Source organism: Archocentrus centrarchus, chromosome 1, assembly GCF_007364275.1.
Source record: "Archocentrus centrarchus isolate MPI-CPG fArcCen1 chromosome 1, fArcCen1, whole genome shotgun sequence".
Lineage (NCBI taxonomy): Eukaryota > Metazoa > Chordata > Actinopteri > Cichliformes > Cichlidae > Archocentrus > Archocentrus centrarchus.
Window position 1 is genome coordinate 5073742 of NC_044346.1, and position 19532 is coordinate 5093273.

Sequence of the window (19532 nt, forward strand, 5' to 3'; positions counted from 1 at the left end):
TAAATAAATAACAAGAATTGCAAAGCAGTTCAAAGAATGTTAACCATAAAGTAAAAAAATGAATTTAAAAAATGCCTTACCTCATATCAGTTTGGCTGCAGTTCCTTACAAGGCCATCTTCTTGTGTCACATGACATCTTTAAAGTCATGTGACAACCTAATTTGCATATGGAATGTTGACTTTAGATTTGTTACATTACATCATGACATCACATTCTATCTGTCTGTATTTGATGGTTTGCCTTTAAAGAGTAGAATTCAGTGTTTTCACAGCAGTCGTGTTCACAGCCTTCAATACTTCAGCACCAACTCAGGAGCATTTGGAAAGTTTTCGATCCGTAGCAGTCAATCAATCAACACGATGTCTCAACTCTCAGGAGAAAGCGACCTGTTTGACTGGGGTGATAAGTCAGAAGTCCCCCTTGAATGGGGGGATCTGCCTGAAATCCCACTTGACCTGGAAACTGACACAGATTACTGGGCTTTTCGGCAAGATGTTTCAGTTGACACTGAAGCCGACCCCTTCAACGGTGATGATCAGCTTAATTCCCACAGAAGTGGATCAGATCAGCGTGTGCAGGAGGAGAAACTTCTTGTGGATGATATGTGCAGCAAACTCCAAGTGGCGGAGAGAAAACTCCAAGAGCTGCAATCTAAGCTCCAAGACACGGAGGGAAAACAGGAAAACTTGCAAGTTAAGTTGAATGAAGCCATGGAAAGAAATAAAGACATGGTGAAAGAGAAGGAAGAGCAGGATGCAGTACGCGCAGAGCTGCAATCCGAGCTCAGAGATATGAAGAAAGAAAACGAAGGCTTGCGAGAAAAGTTTAATGAAGCTGTGATGAGGAACACGCACGTGCTTATACAGCAGGAGCAACAGCATGCAAAATGCACAAAACTGGAAACAGAGCTGCAAGAAATGAAGGAAAGAAACCAAAGCTTGCAGGAAATGCTTGATCAAGCATTGGGAAAAAAAGTAACAATCCTAAAAGAGAAGAAAGAACTGAAGATGAAGCACACAGAGGTCAAATCCAAACTGGAAGACACGGAAAAGAAGCACAGGGTGGTGCAGGCCAAATTGGAGGACATGCATAAACAGAATAAAAATTTGCAAGGACTGCTTCACAAGGCCCAGCAAGGCAATGCAGATGTCCTCAAAGAAAAAGAAGCAAAGCACAGGGAGATGCTCCACAAGATGGAAGAGAGGAACAAGAAGATGCAGTGCAAACTCCATGAAATGGAGGGAAAAAATGCACAAGTGTTAAAGGACAACGAACAGCTGGGCAAATCGCAGAAAAATCTGCAAGATGTTCTCCGAGAATCTGAAAAGAAGAACGGAGAACTTCTGGAGAAATGCAAATCACTGGAGCAGTGCAAAGACCATCTGGAGAAAATCTGTTCAGAGATGCAGAGCAGGACGGAAGCTGTGGTGAGCAAAAATTCTGAACTGGAAGAGCTGTATAAAAATGCTCAGGAAGCACAAAAAATACAGCTGCAGAAATACAACCATCTGGAAGCAAGGCATGCAGAAAAGCATGACAGAGTTAAAGAACTCGAGGTGAGGTGCACAAAAGCTGAAGCTGAGAATGCAGAAACTCTCAGTGATCTGCACACCATCATCCTGCAGCACAAAGAGCTGCACGAGCGCTGCCTCAAAAAGAAGAAGCGCTTCAAGTTTCTCCGGAGGACCTCTGCTGCTTCAGCTCAAACACAGCTCGCCTCGTCTGCCACCACCTTCGATCCATCTCCTGGACCTTGACCTCTCCTCTGTGCCTTTCTTTCCTCCAGCCATCCTCTCTATCCCCTTCTTCTCTCTCCCTCCTTATTCTTTTCCTTTCACCCCCCCAACCAGCCTCGGCAGATAGCTGCCCCTCCCTGAGCCTGGTTCTGCCGGAGGTTTCTTCCTGCTTAAAGGGAGTTTTTCCTCCCCACTGTCGCCGAGTGCTTGCTCACAGGGGATTGTTGGGGGTTTATTTTTTTTTTTTTTAAATTTGATTTAATTGGATACTCTAAATTTGAAAATAATAAAAAAGGCAATCATATGCCATCTAAAATTAATTCTGTTTGTGGATGTTCACTTATTTCTTTTTGCTTACAGTCTCTGTGCAAGATTAGCCTAAATGTTTACCACACAAATATGAAAGTTGCATAAAACTTGTGGTTACCTTTGGACCAGAAAGCCAATATACCAAAACATTAGTGGGGTCTCTCTCAGCCCTGTCACACACTGGTGACCTGTCCAAGGTGCACCCCCCTCTCGCCCTGGCTGCTGGGATAGGCTCCAGCTGCCCTACGACCCTGGAAGAAAGTCGAAGCAAACGGGCAGATGGATGACATGTTTGCTTTAAATACAAATAATGATATGCAGTATGCACACGAGGAAACTAAAAATAATGACATTCCTAAACTCTCAAAAAGTTGTGGTGGCTGTGTCTCAGGTGGTAGAGCAGGTCATCTACTAATCTTAAGGTTGGTGGTTTGATTCCTGGATGCTTTAGTCTGCCTGCCAAATTACAGTATTAACAGTTTTTAACAGTGAAGGCAGCGGCGTTTAATTTTAGCTGAAAAATGTCCTGATTTGATTTCACCAAACATGAAATAAATCATAAATAAAAACACTCACACCTCATTAGAATAAGCACCTGGGTGTCATTATCACAGCTGAAACCAAATGACAGGCCTCTTTAAACAGCCATGATCACAATCATCTACACTGCCTACACACAGCATTTGTGTGTGCATAAGTGTGTGTTCCCTAACCTTTGGCCACAGCTTAGTGTGACTCTAAATACTGTCAAGTTTATTTCTAAAGCACATTTAAAAACAGCAGCAGCCGACCAAAGTGCTGTACAATTAGAATAAATAAAATAACATAAAACACAAGATAAGAAGACAGTTAAAACAGGAAACAAAAAAATAATAAAACATAAAAGAAAACAGCATCACTAATGTATCCAGGACTCATTCTGATTTAAAAGCCAAAGAATAAAAATGGGTTTTCAAACGAGTTTTAAAAGTGTTGACTGTAGGAGAGGTCCTGATATGAAGGGGCAATTTGTTCCAGAGTTTCAGAGCAGCAACTGCAAAGGCCCGATCACCTCTGTTTTAATCTTGACCCTGGTACAGTTAGGAGCATTTGCTCACCAGACCTCAGTGATCTAGTGGGAGTATGCAGGCTTATAAGATCGGACAACATTGGACCCTTGAAGGAGATGGGCTTTGGCAGCAACACTCCTGTCAGCTGAGAACAGGAAACTCTGGCTACAATTCACACAGGCTCACCAAACTTGGAAAATTCAAGGTTGGAAAAAAAGTTCAGGCTTGTGGTGGTGCTGTAATGGTGTGGGGGGTGTTATCTTGGCACACTTTGGGCTGCTTAGTACCAACAGAGCATTATTTAAACACCATAGCCAACCTGAGTATTGTTGCTGACAATTTCTGCTCCTTTATGACCACAGTATGCCCATCTTCTGATGTCTGCTTCGAGCAGGATAACACACTCAAATAATCTAGTTTCTTGAACATGACAATGAGTTCACTGTACTTAAATGGCCTCCACAGTCACCAGATCTCAGTCCAATAGAGCACATTTAGGATGTGCTGAAAGAGGAGAATCACATCCTGGATGCTCAGCTGCAGCAGCTGTGATGCTGTCATATTAATATGGCCCCAAACCTCTGAGGAATGTTTCCAGCACCTTGTTGAATTCATGCCATGTAAAATTAAGGCACTAGCAAGCTGTACCTAATAAAATGGCTGGTGAGTGTATATTAAAAATACATTAGTGGTGTAAAAAAATTTTCCAGGAGAAATAAAGTTGCATTGGATGTTAAAAGTCTGCCTGAATTTGCTCATGCTCTAAATTCAGAGGTGGATTTTATGATCACTATTTTGAAAATATGAACATGTTTGATGTGGAGTTTGTACATTCTGGTTTAGTTTACTCCATTTATTCTTCAGACTGCAGCTACCATCTTTGGTTGCTCTTTCTGAGACACAAACTCATGGCCACACTGAAGGCTGGATGTATATTTGTGTGTGGAAGCATCTGAAACTTCAGAGAAGGTTTGAATAGTTAACTGCAATCTACTGACATCTGGTGGTGAGATTTTCCACAGCGTACCTTTAAGGTGCAGTTATGTTAAAATCTCTACTAGGTGGTGAAGTGTGAGTGAAGACTCCTGAGTAAACTCACACACTGATGGAGAGGGAAACTTCTCGTGTCCTTTAACAGCACAGGAAATCCAGTCTGTGGGATAAAAAAGGAAGAAAGAGAAGCAGCCGTTTTGCTATAAATGTCCTGCCCATTCTTCATCCAGACATAAGCTGGATGATCAAGCAGGCAACTGCTGTGACATCTGAGCTCTACCCAGACATAATCTGAGTAGTTCTGTAACTTGATCACCTGCACCTGGAGATCTGCACACAGGAAGGAGAAACAGAAATGCAGAATACAAATGAAAGTTGTTTCCTTACATGCAGGCAAAATGCATCATGAACCACATTATTAATTGGCTTAAACAAAATGTTACCTGTGACAGACACAGCGACTCCAGGTAAACCAGCATACCATGCATATGGTTGGTTTGTTATGAACATGAACTTGTACATAGCTGAGTCTCTCTCTTTTAGGCCTGTGTCATGATCCTGGGCCAGTGGCCCAATGCGCCTTGTTTGAGTTATGTTTTTAAGTTCTGAGTTAGGATTTTAGGTTACTATGATTTTCTGTTATAGTGTATCTGTTGTCATGCCTTAGTCCTTTGTATCTTGTCGTGTGTGTTGGATACATGATTTCCTCACTGCCAGCAGTCAGTAAAGACACAGGATGCTTTACCTGACTGTAAATGATTTCCTGAAACAGAAATCAATACGGTGGAGTTCTGACGTCCTCTGGTGTTCTGGGCGACACAGTAATAACTCCCACTGTGTTCAGGTCTGATGTCAGTGATGGTGAAGTTATCTCCTGATGTTATTGGTGAGTCTTCATCCTCCTTGTACCAGGTGTATTTAGCTGCTGGGTTAGCATCACTGCTGCAGGTCAGAGTCACTGAGCTGCCCTCCACTATCTCAGCAGAGGGACTCAGCAGAGGGGGCACGGAGACGGAGGGGGCACGGAGACGGAGACTATGCTGTAGTCACGCGAGACTTTGTGAATCTCGGCAGTATCGTTAATGGCGGCGTGACTCTATCAGCAAACATTTGCGTGATTAGCCTTTTTTTTTTTTCTCGCCAATTTATAACTAGACAGGCTTAAAACTAAAAAAATATAGGTAGTTTCTTAGCCTAACTTAAATTATTTTCAACAATCTGGAGGACGGTGGAGAGGACCTGGATAGTTTGCTGCGGTACATCGACGGGTGTTTTGAGCGAGTCGTCATGGGGAAAACAGACAAGACGCCGACTCCCTCCACCAGCAAAGCAACGCCGTCCACAAAAAGAAGCCGCCCAGAAGATTCCCCAGAGGCAACTTCGCCACCCACCACCAATATTGTGGACATTCTGGAGTCCATTAATAACAAATTGTCCAGCTTTGACGCCCGCTTGGCCCTGGTTGAAATCCTTCACAAGGAGTTTCAGGCCCTGCGGGAGTCAGTCGAGTTCAGCCAGCATCAGGTGGAAACACTGGCTGCTGAAAACGCTGTCCTCAGAGAGTCGGTGAATTCCCTCACCGAGGAAACGACCCGGCTCTCAGAAGAAAATAAGAAAATTAAAGAATCGATTATCGAGCTTCAGGCCCGCAGCATGAGAGAAAATCTTGTGTTTTCAGGTATCCCGGAGAAGGCAGAGGAGGACCCGGAGGCTACAGTGAAGGAATTTATCCAAACTCACCTGAAGCTCCCGGAGGACGCCGTGAAGACCATCGCCTTCCATAGAGTCCACCGCCTGGGAGGGAAGCGACCCGGAGCACGCAGACCCAGACCGATCGTGGCCAAATTCGAACACTTCAAAGAAAAAGAGCTGGTGAAGAGCCGCGGCCGGGAGCTGAGAGGGACGGACTTCAGCGTCAACGACCAGTTTCCAAAGGAGATTCTGGAGCGACGCAAGGCCCTATTCCCCATCCGGAAGAAGCTTATGCAGGAAGGCTCCCGGGCTGTCATCGCCGTGGACAAACTGTATGTAAACGGACAGCTTTACCGAGACAAAAACACCACGCCATGGCTCAGCTGATCGATCAGGTGATCTGTGTCCATATTAACGTTCTTTTCTGAGTTTTTTTTTTTCAACTATCTAAACAGTACCATTAAATAGTCTAAATCTGTCTAAGTAGTACCATTAACGCCGACGAGTCAGCATAGTACCGTGATCGTTTGTTTGTTTGTTTGTTCTGTTTTGTTTTCCCCTCATCTAATTTCATTCTTATGTCACTTAGTTCACTTTTTACACGTCTTTTTTCTTTCTGCACTCAGCAATATGTTTACGTCACTTACAATGCTACAGTTTACTACACTAACATACAGCGCAGATGCACACACACCAACATACAGCGCACATACACACGCACACATCAATATAAAGGGCACACGCCAACATACAGAACATATGTACACACACACACACATCCTTAGTGAGCACACAACAGTCCATCAGTTAGTTTAAATATGAGCACACTCAGATTTGTCTCATGGAATGTGCACGGGGCTGGTTCGAGGGAAAAGAGACTAAAAATTTTTAATCGGTTAAAAGACTTAAAAGCAGATGTTGTTTTTCTACAGGAGACACATGTGTCCAAAACATCTGTGCTCACTCTTTCCTCTCCACAGTTCCCTCACACGTACTCAGCCTGCTATAACTCCAAACAAAGAGGTGTAGCTATATTGATTAACAAGAAGATAAACTTTAACATTAGCAACAGTACAATAGACCCTGAAGGTAGATTTATAATACTTAATTTATCTATACAGAATACAGATTTATGTATTGCTAGTATATATGGACCAAATGTAGATAACCCCTCCTTCTTTCATGCTTTGTTCACTTCACTCTCAGATCACTCTGACACCACACTTGTAATAGGAGGAGACTTCAACCTGGTACTTAATGCAGATATTGACAGGCTCAGTACAGCAGCGAGTCAGAGGAACTGGCAGTCTGCAGACATTCTTAAACAGTACATGAAGGATTTTGGACTTTGCGATGCTTGGCGTTCACATCACCCTACTTTGAGAGATTATAGTTATTTCTCACAAGTACACAAATCTCATTCCCGCTTAGATTACTTTTTAGTTAGCAGCTCCATAATGATGGATATCACAGACACTCAGATTCACCCTATCACTATTAGCGATCATGCACCGGTGTCTATGTCTCTGACACAGAAAAGAGTCACACCACCAATCAGGAACTGGAGATTTAATACATCATTACTTAAAGAAGAAGATTTTATTAATTATTTCAAAAAGGAATGGTCAGCATACTTAGAATATAATGATATTCCAGGAATATCACCATGTGTTCTTTGGGAAGCAGGAAAGGCAGTAATGCGGGGCAAAATAATATCTTACTGCTCGCATAGGAAAAATAAAGAAAAAGCACTTGTGTTAGAATTAGAACAAAAAATTAAATCTTTAGAAACTGCTTATGCCGCTTCACCACAAGAACATACAATTATCAGCCTGAGGAAACTGAAACTGGAGCTAAATGAAATAATTGATAAAAGGACACAATTTATGTTGCAGAGGCTGCGTTTGGAAAACTTTGAGCATGGAAATAAATCTGGAAAATTCCTGGCCAAGCAATTAAAACTGAATAAAGAAAAAACAGCTATTTTTTCTATTAAAGACTCGACTGGTATTATTACTCATGACCCACAACAAATAAATAACTCTTTCAGAGACTTCTATGAAGCCTTATAATCACCACAGATTAACCCATCTGATACTGAAATTGAAGAATTTCTTAATAATATAAATCTACCAAAACTAAATGACAGCCAGGCTGCAGCTCTGGATTTACCTCTTTCATTGTCTGAACTTAGTGAAGCCCTACAGCATCTCCCAAATAATAAAGCCCCAGGCCCAGATGGTTTTCCAGCCGAGTTTTATAAAGAATTTTGGTCTGAGCTAGCTCCCATTTTTTTCAGAATGGTAACTCAGATTCAGAATGACCACATCTTATCTCCAACCTTAAACTCTGCTAACATTAGCCTGCTTCTTAAACCAGGCAAAGACCCCACACTCCCATCCAGCTACAGGCCAATCTCTCTCATTAATGTAGATCTTAAAATAATTTGCAAAGCCCTTGCCAAAAGATTAGAAAGTATTACTCCATTTATTGTACATCCAGATCAAACAGGCTTTATCAAGGGTCGGCACTCAGCCAATAATACACGTCGACTGATAAATATAATAGACTATTGTTCTATTAACAAATTAGAGACGACAATCGTGTCTTTAGATGCAGAGAAAGCATTTGATCGGGTAAATTGGAAATTCTTACTAGCAGTTCTGCAAAAATTTGGATTCGGTTCATCCTTTATAAACTGGATCAGAACACTACACAGCTCTCCGAATGCGCGTGTTAGGACAAATGATCTCATTTCACAAAGTTTCAGTCTGCAGAGGGGCACTAGGCAGGGCTGCCCACTCTCTCCCTCTCTTTTTGTAATTTTCATTGAGCCGCTAGCAGCAGCAATCCGTCAAAATGCAAATATTAAAGGGATTCAAACTGAAAATATGGACCATAAACTTAGCCTTTATGCTGATGATGTATTACTTTTCCTTGGGAATTCACAAGGCTCTCTTTTGAAGACTATCACACTGATAGATAAGTTCTCATCTATATCTGATTACTCTATCAATTGGAGTAAATCAACAGTTTTGCCTCTGAATTGTAATTTCCAGAGAACCTCTAGGACCCCACTAAAGTCAGGAAATATTAGATATTTAGGCATAAATTTTTCCGCCAGGCTCTCAGACTTGGTACGATTAAATCATATCCCCTTATTAAAAACAATAGAGGATGATCTCACACGTTGGAACAGTTTACCTATATCACTTATGGGGAGAGTTGCTGCCATTAAAATGATGGTTTTACCAAAAATTAATTATCTATTTTCATTGATCCCTAATAAACCTTCTATTCCTTGGTTCAAGTCACTAGATTCAAACATCTCAAAATTTTTATGGAAAAACAAACCGTCAAGAATAAGCTTAAAAACTTTACAAAAGCCAAAACACAGTGGAGGTCTAGAATTACCAAACTTTTATTACTATTTCTTAAGCAGTAGATTGCAGTATATTTCAAAGTGGATCAAATCCAATTCATTAGACAACCCATGGCTGGATCTAGAACAGGCGTTTTGTGGAAAAATAAAAATCTCAGATTTACCTTTCATTAGTTCCAGTATTAAACATCATAACTGCTATAAAGTCCTTAGTATAAATACCTCTCTGACAGCCTGGTGGGAATTTTTAAAAATAACTAAGTCTTCACTCATCCCCTGTAAACTAACACCCATTTGGAACAATCCAGATATTTGTCAGAAAAAGAAAATGCTGAATTTTCCGTTATGGCGTGATAAGGGTATAAATAACTTAGAACATATTATCCAAGATGGAAATTTTATCACGTTCCAAGAACTTATATCAAAATATAGAATTGGCAACGGTAGATTTCTGGAATATCAACAAGTTAAGTCCGTCCTACAGGGAAGATTTAACCTTAATCAATTGAATCTAGAAATGCCTACTTGGGTAACAGAATTTCTTAACCTCTGTACCCCAAAATTGCTATCAAAATTATATAAATTATTAATAAAAACTGATGATTCAGTTTCCCTCCCAATTACAAAATGGGAGCGTGATCTTTCTGTCAACCTGGATCAAAATTTATGGACAGAAATATGTTTAAATATCTTCAAAATGACTAAAAGACCCCAAATACAACTTGTACAATATAAGATTCTCCATAGAACATACTACACTGGACAAAGGATGTTCCAAATGGGCCTTACACACTCAAACATATGCACCCACTGTACAAGCAATTCAGAGGATAATCATCTACACGCTCTGTGGTCTTGTGTACCAGTTCAGAGATTTTGGCAGAGGATTTGTGAAGATCTATCCACATGGTTTAGCTGTCATATCCCAACTTCCCCCAGACTATGCATCTTAGGTGATGTCAGTGAATTAATTATGGAGTTAAATATATCACACATAGTTCTTACTGCCTTGTGCATCGCTAAGAAGATGATCCTCATGAACTGGAAGACAAAAAATAAACTATGTATTACTCAGTACAGAAATTTATTAGTAGATCATGTTAGTTTAGAGAGAATGTCTGCTTCTTCTAAAAACAAATTGGAGGAATTTGACTCTCTTTGGTTCCCACTGCTCAGCTCCATTACTTAGTGGGGGTGGTGGGCTGCGGGCTCTGCTCCTGATGTGCTTTGTGGGGGGGTGGGGGGGGACTCCGGGGGCCTGGATAGCTGGTAGCCTCCTGGGGCTGGGGTCCTGGGGCGACCTTCTGGTGATGTCTGTGTGCCTGTCCTGGTTGATGGTGGTGGGGGCTTGGATGGTGCTGCCTTCGGTCCTGGGGTGTGGGCGGGGTGCTTGGGGGGGTGGTGCCGGCCCTCGGTCGGTTGGCTGGTCTTCCCTGTATGGCTTGGGGGCTGGGGTCTGGGGCCCCGGCACTGGGGCCGCGCCGGCTCCCGGTGGGCCCCCCCTGGCGCGGGGGGGGCCTCTGCTGTCCCGGCCGCGCCGCCGGGTGGGGTGGGTTGGCCTGACGTCGGGATGTCCGGTCTACGCTTTTGGGGCCCTGGGGTGCCTGCATTGCAGGGGGGTGGGGTGGGGGATGGGGCCGCGGTGGGGTGGTTGGGGGGGACTGGGCACTGCATTTCCATGCCCAGGCCAGTATGTCCTGTCGCCTGTTTGTGTCTATTGTTGAGTGAATGGGCATCTAGGAGGAGCGGGCCGCCCTCTGCGGTGGGGGCGAGGGCGCCAACCTCGGGTGCTGCAGTGCTCCGGGATGCTGTCACCGCGGCCCCGGGCTCACCTCCCCCTGCCCTGTGCTGGGGTGTGGGAGGTCGGGGTGCCTATTGAGCCAGCGGCTAGCTGGCTCTCTTCTTCCAGGATTTTTCCTGGTCATATGCCCCCCCCCCCTCCCCCTCCCCATACACAAACACACACACACACACACACAGAATACACATCACTCACAGATGTAGGATGGAGAGGCCACGTGGAGAGCTGCACCACCACTTGCCTCTCCGTTTTAATTGCACTTTAGTCATTATAACTCACAACACATACACACTTACACCCTGATACACATAGGACCTTTGGGGCAGGCATGTTACTCAGAGGTTGATGAGATGGGCCGCTGAGGTGGCCCCACTCGGATCCTCGTCACTGTCTGTCTCCAAATTTTATTTGCACTTTAGACATGGAGGGTTTTGGGGGGGCAGTGTGGGCAAGCGCTGACGACCAACAGTTGGCGCTTGTGGCATAACTGTCCCCTCAATTTTAACTGCACCCTATACACCTCATTCACTCACAAACATTAACACATAGACCTACAAGTTGGGGAGGAGGAGGGGTGGATGGGTCATCTTACACCCCGATTTCTTGCGTCTCGCCCGGGGTAGGGGTCGGGTGGTTCCTTGGGGACCGGGCTGGTGGCGTCCTGGGGTCGCTGTTGGCCCTGGGGTGGTTTCCACTTGCCCCGCCTTCAGAGGGTGGGTAGCTATGGATGAATGTGTGTCTTTGTGTATTTGTCACCGTCTCCGTGAGTATGGGTGGGTGAGTGAATGTGTATGTATGGCATATCTGTGTGTGGGTAAGTATGTATGGGCATGTATGAGTATCTGTGTATAAATGTGTACACGGGTGTCTGGGTGTGTTTGTATGTATGGCTGGACCTGGGTCTGGGCCTTGTGCCTTGCCTCCTGGCCGCTCCTTGCTGGTTGCCTCCCCCCCCCTACCCCCCTGGGATGGGGGTGCCTCGGGGTTCCTGGGTGGGGCTGGGTGTTCTGGCGTGGGTACTGGCCTGCCCCCCTTGGTGGTGCGGTGCGGGGCTGCGTTGGCTTCTTCGGCGTGGGGGGGGGCTCTGTGGAGGGTCGGGCGGTCCTTGGGTGCCGTGGGCCCGGGAGCCCTGCCGCCGGCCAGTGCAGGGGGCTGGCCGCTGGGGGGGGGCTGGCTTCTCATCGCCTTGGGTTCCCTGGAGCCCTCGCTCCTCGACTGGGGGGGCTCCGTCTGAGACCACCCTCTCCCGTCTGCTGGGGTAGGTGTGCGGTTGTCTTTGGACTGAGTGGCCGGGGGTCTTCCTGGCCCTTGGTGGGCTGCTGGTGGCCTGGGGTTCTGGGGGCTTTCCGTACCTGCCTCTGGCTTCTGATGGGTGGAGCTGCAGCGCTTTGCCCTCATTGGTAAGTACGTTCCATGACACAGACACAAACATGACACAGACACAAACGCCCACTCAATCACAACTCAACAAAATTGTTGGTGTGCGTAACATGCTTTGTTAGTTTTGTTTTTCACACACAAATTTATTTTTGCAAGTATTGATAGTATTTCTTTATATGTTAAAGTGATGAAGTATCTGATTAATAGACTTGTGCTCTTTCCCCTTTTTTTTTTTTTTGCTCCCTTTCTCTCTCCCTTTTTCTTCTCTTTATTTTCCTCTTCTTCAGCCTGTCAGCTCTGGCTGTTACATAGTATGTGGAAAAATAACTCAGATAAATAAAATAAAGGGTTAAAACAACAACAAGAAGAGCCTATTGAGAACCTATAGAGCTCATCTTGAAATAGCAAATATGTTTGGCACAACAACGCATTCAGATCACAGTTCTGCTTGCAAGATCTACCAGACATGACAGGCTAAAAAAAAAAAAAAAAAAAAAAAAAAAAAAAAAAAAAAAAAAGAAAACATCCCAAAATCAACTCAAATCAGTTTAACTTAATTTTTTTTTCCTTCTGTGTGAATCAAGCTCTGAGACTAAAATCACTTTATCACATAAATATAAACACAATTTAAACTTGAATTATTTCAGTGACACAAAGAGGAGAAACTTAAACTCACACACAGCTGGAGAACAGAAACCCTCATGTCCTTTCACAGCACAGGAAATCCTGTCTGTAGAATCAAATGTGTCCAAATAAAAATATTGTTTTCCTGCTGAAAGTTTGTCTCCATTCTTGTACCAGATGTAGGAAGATTGATCAGGTCGCTGACAGTTGCTGTGACATGTCAGCTCTGTCCAGTTAGAATAAGAGTTTCCTGTTGATCTCCTCACATGTACCTGGAGCTGTGGATCTGAGAGAAAACAACAGATATCAGAACAAACGCTCAACACACTCACACATGCACAGTTAGAAAAATGTTTAATGAGACTTCAAGAGAAAATGTTTCCTGTGACAGTCAAACTGACTCCAGGTGAAGCAGCATATTTCCCACTTAGATGGTTTGTTATGAATCTGAACTTGTACTCAGCTGAGTCGCTCTCTCTCAGGTCTGTGATTCTCAGAGTGCAGTCTGTGTTTTTACACTGATACTGAACACGACCTGAATACTCTGGGTCTGTTCTCAGATCCACATAATCATCATTGCTCTCTTTTGTAAACCAGAATTTCTTTTTAACTGTATATCCTCTAGATGGGTACATGTAGGTGCAGTGTGTTTCCACTGTTGATCCTTTTATGGCGCAGATCTGTGTAGAAGTGTAAGTCACTCCCCAACCATTCTGACCCTGAACCGCTGTAACACAGAACACATCAGAACAAAAACATTGAAGAAAATCAGAAAATTAAGTTATTTTATTTATTGTTTGTAGGCAGAATATCCAGCTCTGTGTGTCATGGAAAACAAAGTTTGCAGGTTTTTATTTTCAGCTAAAGTCTCCTCTGATCTTCACACTAGAAGGCAGGAACTCAGTGAACCACCTGCTTTGAACCCACTTGTATTGAGAACCTGCAGCTGGTGTTCTCAGGGGGAACCGCTCAATAGGCTCTCATTTAATGTTAGAAAATGGGATGAAAAAATGACCTTCAGTTCTTCAGAATATGCATTAAACATAATCTCAGGAACAGAAGAACTCAGTATTTTATGAGGTCACTTGGATATTTCTTTTATATGTATATATTTTTGGTTGGGCTTTTTGGCCTTTAATAGGACAGCTGGGAGAAAGGCAGCAGTAAATGGGCTCGGGGCAGATGCAGACCTGGGCCCCTATTGCTACGATACTGATCACTGTTACAGGCTTCAGCTCTGATCTGTTCACTGTTTAGATTGACATTTGTTTTCCAGTTTCCCCTTTATTGGAATAAAGCACTGAAGCACATGTGATATGATCTGAGCACATGGATTTAATCTGTAATGGACTAAAAGAAGGTCACAAATATTTGTATGCACAGCACACGATCTGATCTGTGAGACTTAAAACTAAATATCACTATTTGTTCAGATCCTGACATTCACATTTGTAGTGTTTCTAAAATATGATCATATTCTTTGGCAGTTGTTTATAGATTGCAACACACATTGTGGGCACTCAAAATTGCACACAAAAAAACTGCACACATTAGTAAATCTTAGAGTTCCTCTTTTGATCATAAAATACATGTTTGAGATGTTTCTGACTTTCATTTCTCTCCACACATTTAGATCACATTAAAATGCCTCCATTGTCACATCCTAGGCTAACTCTGCTAGCACTGCTAATGTTAGCCAAACTACTCTGACATTGTGTGTTTGCAAAGTTACATCATACACTTTAGAGAAGGTTCTATGAATGTTCCTAGAATATAAGTTTTGGATAAGAATTTTCTTACTTTGTTTGAAAGCACTGAATGTGCTACTGGACATTTAGATCTGCACCCCTTACCATCCACCAATCAAAGAAGCGTCTCTCAATTCAACCATTTTCAACTTTTTACCATGTAGTTTATAGTTTGCATCCAAATATCATGTCACATTTGACCTCTGATCTCACTTTTACTTTTATCTCACATCTGCCTTTATTTCATTGTTTTCTTCCACTTATCTGGGGCCGGGTCAGAGGGGCAGCAGCCTAAGCAGAGAAGCCCAGACTTCCCTCTCCTCAGCCACCTCCACCAGCTCATCCAGAGGGACCCCAAAGTGTTCCCAGGCCAGCAGAGAGATATAATCCCTCCAGCGTGTCCTGGGTCTGCCCCGAGGTGAATTTAAAGTGTTGTTTATAAAAGCAAACATGTTATAAGAAATTTCTAAAGTTTTATAGTTTTTAAATGGTTCAGTATAGTTTGGGGAGGATGAGACATTTAACAATCTCAGAGTTTTCAGCTAAACCTGCTTCGTGGAATAGAGCCCTGAACTGAACTCATTATATTTTTGTTCATGTTTTCATGAACACGATGCACAATCTGCTCTTTCTCACATTTTGAACAGTCCTGAAAATGATTAATCTGCAAAAACCTACAAACTGTTGAATGTTATCAGTGCATATAAAACGTTTCAAGATATCCAAGATGTTCAATTTTAGTGAGACAAAGATGAATGCCTGCTGCTGCAGAGCGTTAAGGACAGACAGTGTTTCACACAGCATCATTTTATACATGAAATCAAAAACACATTGACCTGAAAATAAATGAGTGAGTGAATTATATTTATTTCTGTCTCACTTTTGGTTACTCTGAGTAGAATTACCCTAAAATGTTCAAGGAGCTGTACAGTAGGCCTACCTGTCACAGTGAGGAGAAGAAGAAATCCACTGATTGCTGTTATTAAACTCATAGCAGCTCCACTCATTGCTCTGTATGAGGCATTCAAATGTGTCTGCAAACTGATAACAAACACTGACAGCACTTTAATCTGCAATGCAGAAGTTCACTTTTCTCACATCGTCTCAAGTCATAATGCGATATACATGTGAAGGTGTTAAAAACAACACCCACTCTTCCTCCTCCTCCTCATTTACATGCTAAATGGGCTGGTTCTTATATAACACCTTTCTACTCTACTCATGCACTCGAAGCACTTCATACATATTTGCATATATCTAACATTCCACCCAATCAGGAGCAACTTGCAGTTCACCATCTTGCCTACAGATGCTTTGGCATGCAGACTGAAGAAGCCAGGAATCAAATTACCAGCCTTCTGATTAGTAGATGACCTGCTCTACCTGCAGAGCCACAGACATCCCTGAAAAGTTAGAGAGGAGAATGAGAACGATTTCATTTGACTCGACTCGTCTGTCATTTGTCTTGTAGAGAAAAGAGGAAATGAAAAAGGATCTCTGTGCACAGTGTGACACATAGAGGAACAGACCTTGCTTTTTGCTGCTTAGGTCGTTTTGGGTTTTGGCCCTCTGACACAATGCTCTTCACCTGAATGCTGAGATCAGCAATTTGTTGCTTGAGCATCTCAAGATCAGTCTTATTTATCAAATCATTAGTGTCATGTGCGAGATGCACTTGTGACATGACACGCTGCTTACTGGAGTTATGGCCAGACTTTGCATGGCCAAAATGCTGCCGCATGCGAGTCATTTTTGCAGCCTGTTTATCCTCTTCTGTCCTAAGAAGGAGCAACAACTCTGCAAAGGCAGGTGGTTTCTCTTTCCTTTGTTCTAACTGAAGATCAACTATTAAAGCATTTTCCCAACAGCCTCTACAGAACTGCTTCAAAAGCTGTTGGTCAAACTCATGGGTGGACACACCACCTCGTCTCATTGCTTTGCTTAAAGCAGTGTGCAGTCTCTGCAGAAAGACAGAAGGTAACTCTCCATCATTCTGGAATGTGCTCATGAACCTAGCATAAAGCTCGTCGCCATCTTCAACTGTCCCGTAAGCGGAGTCAAGCAACTTAAGGTAAGTTGAGGGACTTGACTGTGGGCTCAAATGCTTGATCATTTCAGAAGCAGGAGGAAGAAGACTGTCCAATATACGATGTGTGCAATGCAAGTCTGACACAGATGGATCTCTGATAAGAATTTCAACACTTGCACGCCATGTATCGTAATCTGCTTCGTGGCTTGGACGTGGACTCTTGCCTGAAAAAGCTCTGAGTCTACCGGGTGAAGCAAACTGGGGTGAGTTATCCTTGCTGCGCACCACATGCTCAACCACCACCCGCTGAACTGCAGGTGGGTTGACATCGATTAGGGGCGTAGTAGTGGATTCAGAGGAGACTGAAAGAGTCTGTGGGGGGTTGAGATCAATCAGGTTTTCACTGAAAATGGTAGGGGTGAGAGACTTACTTGGATCAGTTGCTGGTGTCAAAATCGTGGATTCGGTAAGCGTCACTGGTTGAGGGTTCTCAGAAGATGTGACATCTCTTTGGCTGGTTGAGTCTTTTTGTGGGGTTGGACTCTGTGAAGCTGAGGATTCTGAATCAGTCTGAGGTGGTTGGGCAAAAGCACTTTCTGCAGATGCAACCAGACTTTTAAGTTCCTCCTTCAACATTTCCCCTAATGAATTTCCACTCAGCCTGGCAATTTCAGAGAGCTGTTCCATGTACATCTTAGTAGCTTTGCTTCTGGCATCTACGGTGTAGACACTTCCTAAAGCCTTCAACTCATACACAATGCCTGCTTGAGTCGTGCTTGGAAGCTGAAGAGGCAGAAATGGTTCTAGTGTCTGCATGCCAGTTTCATGCGCAAACTCAATAATCATGTTTTTATGGTAATCCGATTTAGGATCATCTAAGCAAATGTAACGGTTAATGGAACCATACTTCTGGAGAAAGGTGGACACTTCCTCATCTGCCTCAGACCCTGTTAAACCACTAACAACCACAGAGAGGGGAATTTTGATGGACTCCCTGAGCACTACATCCATTTTTCCCCTTTTTTTTTTGAAAGAGTACTTGGCACGTCCTAACAATATGTGTAAGAGGTCTGACACTTAAACACACACACTCATGCTCCTGGCTGGCTCGCCACAGCTTCTCTGTAACACAGTAGAGAAAGGTATTATATATTCTAGATGAATGGGCCAATAGGTTCGGCTATGGGAGCACAATGAGGTGTTTAAGTGACACACAAAGGCAGCTGGATAATTTTAAAGGACAACCAACTTTAGTGACATAAACCATAAAATTGACGAACAGTTGTACAAGGCTCACAATTATGAAAATGAAATTACACACAATAAAATACATAAAATAATAATATTACTTGGCCAAGTGCTAATTCTCAATATCAAATCTGTTGGGTGCACCCTGGTAATCTGAATTCCAAATTGTAATGGATAACAGAACAACAGATTAATCAATTTCAGTTCCAATTCAGGTTCAACTCAACACCATTCACATGAGGAGGATTTCCTACACAGCAGGTTGTTATAATGTCTGAAATAAACTTGTCCAAAGGGTAATGTCCAAAATTCCAGGATGAAACAATAAGCAAAAAATGTCAGTCAGTGGTCTCGCGCATAACCAACTGTGTGTGAAGGTATGAGTGATACAGGCCTACCACACCGCAGGGTGCAGCAAGACTCCAAATGGAAAAGAAGGGATCCAGTTCTTTCTCTAAGTTCAGGTGGGAAGGCTCGCCATCACAGTCACAGGAGGAATCCACCTCAGGAACAATCCAGCATGGGAAAAAAACCTGACCTGTCGACAGACAGGACCAGCAAAATAATAGAATTTCTATTAAGCTGTTCTAGCTTTAATCCCTAAATCAGATCTCTATAGACATCATAGTTGACATCAATCCATCATCAAAGCACTCAAATTTGCAATAAGACAATTGTCTTTCACTTCAGTGCAGTATTTCACTGCATTCCTAACCCACTTTGTTGTAGATTACACAAGCATTTTCCAAATGCAACCTTAAAATATCACATTTTACCCAAAATCAGTAAAAGTTTACATTTGAATAATTAAACAGTTCAGATAAGGCTATTATTTAACAACAATGTGATAAACAGAACAAAAAACCTGAATGAAAGGCACATAATATGCTCACCGATCTCAATGCGACACGTTTGGGACAACGATATGGTGGCTCTCAGTCCGGACACGTGGGGCACTTCAGCTGAACGGAGAACGAGATGAACTTCAAGGAAACCAGTAGCCAATAAGAGCTAACAAGGCTAACGAGGTAGCTCTAACAGTGCTCGGCAGAAAACTGAAGCTCAATCTATTTACTCACTTCACGACTTCCAGCTTAGAAGTCAGATGGCAAACAGCAATTGCAATTGCAAAAGAGCTCGTCTCAAGTTCGTATCCAGTACTATAATCGTCTTAACACACTGACTCTCACGCTGCACAGCTTAGCAGTCTCCTCCTCATGGCGGATCTTCACGCTCACACAAACAATGCTACCGACACAGGGAAGGAGGGCGGGACCTACAGCGGCGGTCTGCATTCTGATTGGTTGATACACACCAGAACTAAACTTTTTTATTGGCCAGGTAGACTACCTAGCTTCCCTAACCCCTGCTTCTTAAAGAGGCATCCCCATTTTATGTGGGTTACAACAGCAATGTTTAATCTTTGTCTCATTGATCTGGTGCACAAAGAACAACCTGCTGCTCAACATCAGCAAAACAAAGGAGCAGTTTTTGGTTGCTGGTTTTGTAAATGTTGTTCTCCCTGTCTGAGTTCACTCT

At 43.1% G+C, this 19532-nt stretch overlaps 2 protein-coding genes across 4 annotated transcripts; one reads left to right on the top strand and one right to left on the bottom strand.

Annotated features, from left to right (window-relative positions):
* Window positions 1-248: 248 nt before the first annotated feature.
* LOC115780756 (putative leucine-rich repeat-containing protein DDB_G0290503) lies at window positions 249-1834 on the top strand. Its single transcript, XM_030730155.1, has one exon. It carries the CDS (start codon window positions 362-364, stop codon window positions 1757-1759), a length of 1398 nt encoding a protein of 465 aa, XP_030586015.1. The 5' UTR covers window positions 249-361; the 3' UTR covers window positions 1760-1834.
* An 11797-nt stretch (window positions 1835-13631) lies between these two features.
* On the bottom strand, window positions 13632-19217 carry LOC115780694 (uncharacterized). 3 transcript variants are annotated; one of them, XM_030730058.1, is made up of 4 exons: window positions 19073-19217; window positions 18887-18955; window positions 15657-18531; window positions 13632-13695 (listed from the first exon to the last, which is right to left on the bottom strand). In XM_030730058.1, the coding sequence occupies exon 3, from the start codon at window positions 17754-17756 to the stop codon at window positions 16173-16175; it is 1584 nt and encodes a 527-aa protein (XP_030585918.1). In that variant the 5' UTR covers window positions 17757-18531; window positions 18887-18955; window positions 19073-19217; the 3' UTR covers window positions 13632-13695; window positions 15657-16172. The 3 variants fall into 3 exon arrangements, with proteins under 3 accessions (XP_030585918.1, XP_030585909.1, XP_030585900.1); XM_030730049.1 differs by having other exon boundaries at window positions 15657-18955; XM_030730040.1 differs by having other exon boundaries at window positions 18887-19216.
* Between the last annotated feature and the right edge of the window lie 315 nt (window positions 19218-19532).

Excerpts from the sequence above, each read along its gene's own strand:
- LOC115780756 (XM_030730155.1), top strand. The coding sequence starts at position 362 with ATGTCTCAACTCTCAGGAGAAAGCGACCTGTTTGACTGGGGTGATAAG.
- LOC115780694 (XM_030730058.1), bottom strand. The coding sequence starts at position 17,756 with ATGGATGTAGTGCTCAGGGAGTCCATCAAAATTCCCCTCTCTGTGGTT.